The sequence below is a fragment of the Chenopodium quinoa genome, unplaced genomic scaffold, assembly GCF_001683475.1.
Source record: "Chenopodium quinoa cultivar QQ74 unplaced genomic scaffold, ASM168347v1, whole genome shotgun sequence".
In the NCBI taxonomy this organism is placed as follows: domain Eukaryota; kingdom Viridiplantae; phylum Streptophyta; class Magnoliopsida; order Caryophyllales; family Amaranthaceae; genus Chenopodium; species Chenopodium quinoa.
In genome coordinates this window covers 1,084,200-1,093,813 of record NW_018742684.1, presented here as the reverse complement: position 1 = coordinate 1,093,813, position 9,614 = coordinate 1,084,200, and the positions used below count along the sequence as shown (strand labels likewise).

At 33.7% G+C, this 9,614-nt stretch overlaps 1 protein-coding gene across 1 annotated transcript; it reads left to right on the top strand.

Annotated features, from left to right (window-relative positions):
• The first annotated feature begins 1,952 nt into the window (after positions 1 to 1,952).
• Positions 1,953 to 6,978, top strand: LOC110722642 (laccase-4-like). Its single transcript, XM_021901913.1, has 6 exons — positions 1,953 to 2,097; positions 2,373 to 2,524; positions 2,617 to 2,855; positions 3,151 to 3,279; positions 4,629 to 5,555; positions 5,667 to 6,978. Exons 1-6 carry the CDS (start codon positions 1,996 to 1,998, stop codon positions 5,795 to 5,797), a joined length of 1,680 nt encoding a protein of 559 aa, XP_021757605.1. The 5' UTR covers positions 1,953 to 1,995; the 3' UTR covers positions 5,798 to 6,978.
• Positions 6,979 to 9,614: the final 2,636 nt, after the last annotated feature.

Below are 9,614 nucleotides of genomic sequence, written 5' to 3'. Positions count from 1 at the left end.
AGATTTGAAAATTGAATGCGTTGAGTAGAAGATTTGAGTATGGCGGAATTGGAGAAATGGAAGATGGTGATGGATCATGAACTTCTTTTTTTTTTTTTTTTTTTTTTTTTGGAGGGTTACTTTCGTGTTTCTGTTAGCAACAACTTCAACTGACTTGTTGGAGTTCATTTTACTCCACCTCTTATTTGAATGTTGTCAAAACCTTTTTTTTTTTTTTTTTTTGAGAAATATTGTTTATAAGTTTGACTTAATCCAACATTACGCATAGATTTTATTTTAATATGTGATTGTGGTTGGTTTGTTGGTTTCAACTTTTAACTATCATCATGCCTCAGTAAAAATAATTTTAGTTCAATAAAAAAGTTTAGTAAATATAAAGAAGAAATATAATGCAGTAAAAAATAATTTTAAGTTCATTAAAAAAAAAAAAATCATTTTAGTAAAATTCAGTAATTATAAAGAAAAAAAATAATAGATAATCAGTAAAAATTTCAACTTTCAACTTCCCCAAATAATTTAAGTTCAGCAAAAATAATTTCAATTCATTAAAAATAATTTCAAATCAATAAAAATAGGATGAACAGGAATTAGGTTCTATATGAATTAAGAATTTTCTATAAAGGACACAAAATAGTGTCATTGACTTGAATTAGGCCAAGTACAACTAGGGGTGTGCAAAAAAACCGTAACCGTTAACTGGTATAACCGACTCATTTTATAGATTAAGTTAACCTTAAAAGCATCTTTATTAATTTGTAATCAACTAATTAGAACTTATTATTGTTTATATCAAAATTTGTATTAGAGTGGAAACTCTTAAAAGGGCAAAAAAAAAAATTTAATTTATAATTTTTTTATTGGTTAGCGATTAACCATTCGGTTAACCAGTAACCGTACCGCTAAGAAATGGTTAAATCGTTGTGGTTAACCGTTCCTTAATTGTATGGTTACGGTCGTGTGCAGTGTTTTAAGTAACCTGTCTAGCGGTTAACCGTACCGTTAAGGCTTAATGGTACGATTAACCTAATGTGAACAACCATAAGTACAACCATTGATTGATACAATAGAAATGGGGAACAAGATGACATTCAACAAGTTATGATGTACGTATTAATATGAATTGATTCAAGATTCAAACTTTCATAAAAGGAACTACTAATGGCTACACCAAAAGGTAGAAAAGGAAGGGAAATTTCAAAGAAAATCGATCTTGCCTTCGAGTAGAATATTACGGAGTATAAGTATTTGACTTCCGGTCAAGTTCGATCAATTCGGTCCAGTAAAACTCTATAATTGATCTTTGACAAAAGTGCTGATTATTACTCAATTCTATAGTGAGTATATTAATTATTCCTAAAACCATTAATTGCTCAATCTAAATTTCTAATACTCCGCATCAACTACCAATCATGAAACTTGAACAAAATTACAAACCATGCATATAACTTTTTTCATGTACATTATTCAGTTCTCACAATTAATATACAAAGTATTTACAAACAAAACACTTACGGATGGAATACAAATACACTAAATTTCTAAATTTAAATAAACAATATACATTTATAATATACTGTACTAAATTTCTAACTTAAAAAAGCTATATTCCTTAGCTTTAAAAACGGGACTAATTCCACTACTTTTTGACATTGCATGCATGTATACATACGTAGTAACTAATTTGGTGTAGTTTACAAGAAAAAGCATCGTTAGTTACATTAGCTAGCTAATTAAAGTGTTACTTACAGCCAATTCATTCTAAGTACTTTATTTATTAATTTAATTTCTTTCATTTTACCAACTAAGAAACAAAGACATCTTAGCAATAATCGGTAGCAATGCAACTACTGTATGTACCACCTTTATTCAATTCATTCCCACACCCCCATAATCGCTTATAAAAAGCTTAGGTTTAGCTTTGTTAGATATATACCAAAAAATATTATCAATTTTTCATTTGTATGAGCACATAGCTTAAACTAGAGGTCGAGAAAAATGGCGAGTTGGAGGGAGAAAGGGGTGACAATAATAGTGTTGGTTGCTTGCTTATTGCCAGTATTATTGGTTGAATGTCGAGTTCGTCACTACAAGTTTAATGTGAGTACATGAATTTTCGTTTTTATATATACTTTTTACATGCTTGTTATGGTTTTACGGATCAACTTTCATAGACTCATCTTTCATAGTTCATTGCCTAGTATAGGTTATTTATTTGCCTTCAATATTTACATGTGTGCGAGAGTGAGGGATAACTCAAGTGGTTAGAGCTCCCCTCCCGATTTCAAGAGATCTTGGGATCGATTCTCATCACCTACCCTTGTAACTCTCTAAACACTAAAAAATATTTACATGTATGCTTTTCAAAATACTAGGTGGTGGAGAAGAATTATACAAGGCTGTGTTCAACAAAATCAATAGTGACTGTAAACGGTAAATATCCGGGGCCAACGATCGTGGCTAGGGAGGATGATACCGTGCTTGTCAAGGTGGTCAATCATGTCAAGTACAACCTCACCATTCATTGGTAAGTGCAACATATATATTGAGTAAATGATATAATTAGTATTTAAGCTAAGCAACTCGATCGGTCTAACAACTTCATTGCTTAATGGGCAGGCATGGGATCAGGCAGATACGCACCGGGTGGTCGGACGGACCAGCATACGTAACACAATGTCCAATACAGCCAGGACAAACTTACACTTACAATTTCACGCTAACCGGCCAACGAGGAACCCTTTTCTATCATGCTCATATTCTTAGGGCCACTGTCCATGGTGCCATTGTTATATTGCCCAAACTTGGTGTTCCTTATCCTTTCCCAAAACCTGATAAGGAAAATGTCATCATCTTAGGTAAAAGTTCATTGGATCATATTTTAAATTCACCATATCAATATTTATTGGAGAAAATTTTATAAAAAAATAAAAGACCAATGACTTCTAGGCCGCTTAAGCCTGTACGAATATAATACTATAAGAGTCATAACCATCACTTCACTTACGTCGTATTCTACCCACATGGGAGTATGTGACAAGCCACACATAACTACTTAAGTACATAACATATAACATTAATGTTGGAAATTAATTCCAACGGTATTGATTATCGAAAATGATTTTTAATTATCATCTTGGATTACCTATATAGGTGAATGGTGGAAATCGGATGTTGAAGCCGTGATCAACCAAGTACTAAAATCAGGATTAGCACCCAATGTCTCAGATGCTCATACAATTAACGGACATCCTGGACCTATTAAGGGTTGTAACTCTCAAAGTAAGAAACAATATCCCTAATTAGTACTTATGTTATTGATAGAACAATGTATACTACAAGAGGGGGGGTGAATTGTAGTGTATTTAGACTATGGTAAATTTTGCGGAATTAAATCTACTACTAAGAGAAAAGACACTGAGATAGGCAATGAATAAATTCACTATGTAAAAATGATTTACAATCACTAATACGTTGCCTAGACTCAAGTTCCGTGGGGAACTCAAGTTATCCAACTGTGATCCCTCAATCACAGTTTCTCACACTTTGTGATTCTACTCCGAATCACTTGTACAGTGTAAAGAACTCTCTCAAGTCTCACACTTTACAACTCTCACAACCCAATCCCAATTACACAATGATTACAAATATTTCCTAAGGAACTTAAGAGACTAAGGATGGAAGGAACTTCTCGTTTTAAACACTTTGAAACTCTACACTCAGAATACTTAAATTGTTTTTCCACACTTTCAAAACTTAACGTTGATCTGTTTTTATAGGGAGATTATCCAAGCTTCCATCATGTTCCTACTTCCCCCTCAATCCCACGTTCACCTATACTGGGAAGTTGGGATGTAAGTGGAGGAAGTTGAGAACCATGATTTCACTAACTTGACTCCTAAATCAACGTGCTTCCTTAATTTAAGTAAACAGTTATTTTTACTAAGTCAAAAATCAGTTAAGGATTTAAAAAGATAATTATTTATTAATTAAAAAAAATAATTGTTTATTAATTAAAAGATAACTAAATAATTAATTAATTTAAAAACTTATCTTTTAAATTAATGAATTATTTTGATTTTATTTATTTATAAAATAAATCTTTTTCAAAACTGATTTTATCTTTTCCTTAAATTAAGGGATATGAAAACTGTTTTTGAAAACCATCGTTTAAACACTTTTCTGAGCATCAGTCAAGTTCCTTCAAGAATTCCAGATTCCATCAGGAACTTTGAGTTTCTCATGAGTTCCTTCCAACACTTTTGTTTCTTAAGTTCATGCACTGAATAACTAAGTATACTAGAGTTGTGAGGACATCTTGAAAGCTTGCATTCATCATCAAGTCTTCCAAACTCTGTTGTTCCTACTCCGGAACATATATTTGTATACCTGAATCTTTCTGTTCAACCAAGACTTATAAACATCATTAGTCAGAGTTTGTTTTACGTAAGTCAATCATTAAAATATTAAGGTGGTCAATTCAACAGTTATAATCATAATTTTATCTTTGTATATCATACTACCTCCGTTACACGTTATGTGCAACGATTAGACATTTTTCCTCTCTGCTTTATGTCAAATCGTTGCACATAACCTGTAACGGAGGTAGTATATACATTCACATGATGCAGAATTGTTCAATTTACATGTGAAACCGGGGAAGAAATACATGCTTCGAATTATCAATGCCGCACTCAATGAAGAACTTTTCTTCAAGATAGCCGGCCATCATCTCACTGTCGTCGAAGTCGATGCCACCTACGTTAAACCCTTCAAAACAGACACTATTGTCATATCACCAGGCCAAACCACTAATGTGATCCTTGAGGCCAAAACTAAAGTAATGGGCAAGTACTTGGTCGTAGTATCACCCTTTATGGATGCACCTATCCCAGAGGATAACGCAACCGGCTTGGCCACGGTTCGTTACCCTTCATCAAGGTCCGCGGCCTTATCCACCACCCTCACCGCGCCACCACCTATCAATGCCACTCGAGTGGCTGATAACTTCACCAATTCCCTTCGAGCCCTTAACACGAAAGAGTTCCCGGCTAAGGTGCCACAAAAAGTTTATCACAAATTATTATTTGCAGTTGGTTTAGGTGTTAACCCTTGCTCAACTTGTGTAAATGGGTCTAGGGTGGTAGCAGATATTAACAATGTTACATTTGTTTTACCAACAATTTCTCTTCTACAAGCACATTACTTTAACACGAGTGGTGTATTCACGGATGTTTTTCCTCCAAACCCTCCTACACCATTTAATTACACCGGCAATCAGGTTACAAATCTCGGTACCACGACCGGGACTAGAGTGTATAGGCTTCCTTATAATGCAACAGTTCAACTTGTGTTGCAAGATACCGCGATTTTAACTCCGGAGAACCACCCGTTCCATTTGCATGGATTTAATTTCTTCGTCGTTGGGAAAGGTGTGGGAAATTATAACCCTAAGAAGGATCCAAAGAAATTTAATCTCGTCGATCCTGTTGAAAGGAACACCATTGGAGTACCATCAGGTGGATGGGTTGCTATCAGATTTAGAGCCGATAATCCAGGTAATTTTCGAGTACGTGTAGTTTTCAATGTTCAATCAACTTAATTATGGACCTATACTTGTTAATTAAGCATACTGTTAATTATGTTTTTAATTACTACGTATTATTTAGGGGTTTGGTTCTTGCATTGCCATTTGGAGATTCATACAACATGGGGGTTAAAAATGGCATTCTTGGTGGATAATGGCGAAGGACCACATGAATCTTTGATACCACCTCCAAGCGATTTTCCCAAGTGTTAATGAGTCAAATTTCCTAACTTTCTTTACTTTTTACTCAGTATAAAATAAGGTTATACTTCCTCTATCCTATTAATATCGTTGTATGTATCCCAAAAAAAAAACTCTCAAAAATTGGTCATATCACCATTCTTAGTAGGACAAAGATAGTACACGATTCTTTTATTTGTTTAATTTCCTTGTGAGAAGCCACATGAACACGGGGAAAAAACGATGGAGAAGATTTCCATGAAATTTTTAGTATTTTTGAGCAAGCTTAGCAAGAGCAAGTGCCTAAATGTGTAGGTCCTCCTCAAAACCATGGAAGCTTGAATATTCAGAAGAGTATGTTGAATAACATTGAGCATGAATTTGGATCCATAGATTTAGTTCTTGATGTATGCGCGCCAGTAACTCGCAAAGGAAAATTACAATATTGTTGTCTTGACTGGTCATGTCATGATACTAAGGAGCTGTGTTGTGAAGATTATTACGATGGTGTTGGCTAAATTAGTGGAAATTATGCTTCAAAGTTGTTGTTTGACTTTTCTATTTTTAACATGCTTAGGATTTCCAGTTTATTTTCCTAAGACTTAGGAGTAAGTATCGTAACGTGGGTAGTTTAATATTCCCACTTTCTTTGCTTTCTTTTAGCTTTAGTCAGTTGTAATGGCCTTATATAAGGCTTCTTTATCTTCATTAATATATGCAAGCAATATCTTATTATTCTATTAATTTACTCTAATACTTTTATCTGATGGTGGTTGTACCAAAGCATAAATAATGGAGTAGTTATGTTTGTACGAGTAATAAGATTATTACGATGGTTGGTTTTCTTGGCGCGGATGAAGTCGCCTTTAATTTTGTTGAATCTCCTTTTTCCGATTGTCTTCTGTCGTCAACACTCCTGTTTGTGCCCTTTCCCATCCTTTTCTCTGATTGCGTTTTTTTGGTTGGATTTATCAATATCAATTTCTAGGCCTATTAAGATTTGGATTTATAAAATTTTTGTTTAATTATTTTATTCGATTCTAATTTAGTTCAGATTTCAAAGCTTTTGGCGCTAATACAATTTCTGAATATTTGTGCCATGATTTGATCAACTGTTAAATCATAATTACTAATTTCTGGGATTTGTAAAGGATTTGATCAAATCATATTTATTGATATTGTTTATAGTTAGCAATCCCTTGATTTACTCTTTAGATTGAATGTTCCTAGACAAGTACTCTGATAGTCTGATGTATCTAGTCGTATTATATTGCTTACTCATGTACTATATATACCCATGGAATCACATCAATATAATTAAGCTTTCGAACATTCTCTTTCTCATAACTCTATCATGGTATCATGAGCTTTTGATCCATCTTTTCTTGCTTTCGCTATAACCATGGCTACACTATCAAAACCTTTTGCCGATGCCGACAAATGACAGTGACCATATTCGTGCTCCCTATCCTCTCGGAAAGCTTCAAACCCAAATCAAATTTCCGCTCAACTCTTTTAGCACCCCGTATTTCATATACCAAGAGATGCTAATTATCTTTTTTTTTCTTTTCGACACCCTATAATTTGTCTACCAAGTGTTGTCGAACATAAAATCAATTCTCCAAACCACCCCCCTTATGGAAAAACAATCCCCTTTTGGCCTACGTAGTCTATCTACCAAGTGTTGCCAAATATAAAGTCACTTCTCCAAACTTTTATAGAAATTCTCAAACTCTTTTCTTTTAATGATACTAAATGTAATTCTTCTCCAATAAAAATGATCAAAATTTCATCCCCTCTATATCTCACTTCCCCTCTTCCCCTCCTAGAGTTAAAATCCTACTTCACGCATGCAATTCCTCCTCCTTCAAAAAAAAAAAAAATCTCTTTTAACTCCCAATTTGGTACGTAAAACTCTCAATTGAAGAACCACCAACATCTTGAAGTGGCAATCAACAATCAAGAAGAACATTCATTTTACAAGATTGTACTTTCCCTTTAGCCGTCCATCTTGCGGGGGCGTGTAAAGGATTTGATCAAATCATATTTATTGATATTGTTTTTTTTTTTTGACAAGAAGAAGAATATTATCATTAATAAATAGCCATACGGCATTTACAACAATAATAAAGATTTGTAAACCACAGATCTAGAGAAAATAACATAACTTTTACAATCAAAATCATAACTAATTTGCATATTGGGCATAGCTCACACTCCACCGCTTCAAACTTGACGCGAGTAGTGTTTTTCGATATCTTTGCATCTTTCCAAGTAGAGACCTTCGCAATCTGCGCTGATGTTTTGATCGTAGAGTTGATGACGAACCCTAAACCCATATGCATCCGAATCACCTTCTCAATTATTATTAAAACCCTAAAATTAAAATTCTCATCCATAGATGAGAATCAAAATCCCAAAAAATTGGGAAAAACCCAAAAAAATTGGGACAGACTCTCACAAACGGAGAGAACAAAACAAAGCAAAACCAATCAAATAACAAAAAGGCAAATTAAATTGAAGAAAAGGGTCAGAAATAGTCTAATTTCCGAAGAAATTAGACTATTTCCGGCCTAAACGGCCAAGAAAATTAAAACCCTAAAGAGAGGAGAGAGAAGAGAGAAAAGAGAGAAGAGGGAGGCGACTTTAGATATCCCTTATTCTTAGCAATCCCTTGATTTACTCTTTACATTGATAGTCAAAGATATCCCTTATTCTTAGCTAATGTTTCTAGATAAGTACTCTGATGCATCTAGTCATATTATATTGCTTACTCATGTACTATATATACCCATGGAATCACATCAATATAATTAAGCTTTCCAACATTCTCTTTCTCATAACTCTATCAGGATTTGATTATAGATTATTTTTATTTTCTCAGTCTTTTTTTACTCTAAAAAAAAAACTATTGCTTCAAAGTTCAAACTCTTAGCTTTTTATTTATTATTTTTTTAATTTTTTATTCTTGTAATTAGTGTGCATGATGGATTTTTGTTGTGAATCAATTGTGGGGTATTATATATTTCACAACTTCCATGATACATAATCAAGTTGTGAAATTATTGCATATCCATTATGTGTCATGAATGTCGAATGTGAACTTAGCTTTCTTGCTTTTGGTTGCTTTGATTTTTCTTCATTTCGGTGGTATGATTTATATAATGTGAGTTTTCTTCATAAGATGTATGACCTGGTGTGATCTGAGTCACCCGACTCAAGCATGACCCAATCCGAACAACATAGGTTACGGCATTAACCCAAATTGGGCCGACTCGAGTTGACCTAACCCACTCTTACCCAATCCGTTTACCCGAATTGATAACTCTATGTCCTACTAGGATCGTTCTATCTATTCCAAAAGGCTCTAAAAAATCGGTCATATCGAGCATTCTTAGTAGGAAGTACATAATTCTTTTATTTGTTTAATTTCCTTGTGAAAAGCCACATGATGAGCACAAGGAAAAGGCGATGAGGAAGAATTGCATGTAATTTTTAGTACTTATAAGCTAGCTTAGCAAGAGCAAGTGCCTAAAATGCAGCAAATTCAAATGTTCCTAAGTTAACTAATCAATGAGAGTGGAGAACATTTTCCTTCTATAAGCTTTGGCTCTAAACAAATAAGTTAATAAACAATACTTCTCCTAGTGTTCCTAAGTTTACTAATCAATGTGAAGGGAGTACTAGACCAAATTCAGAATTTAAAACTTGGGTGTTAAAACAGTCTTAACAATGCATGAATTTGTTTAATTTTTAGCTTAATTTGATATTGATTGTTTATCCATTACCTTTACCCTTAGACCTTAAGGCCATATATGGTTCATAAAAACCTTCAAACAAAATCTTTAAT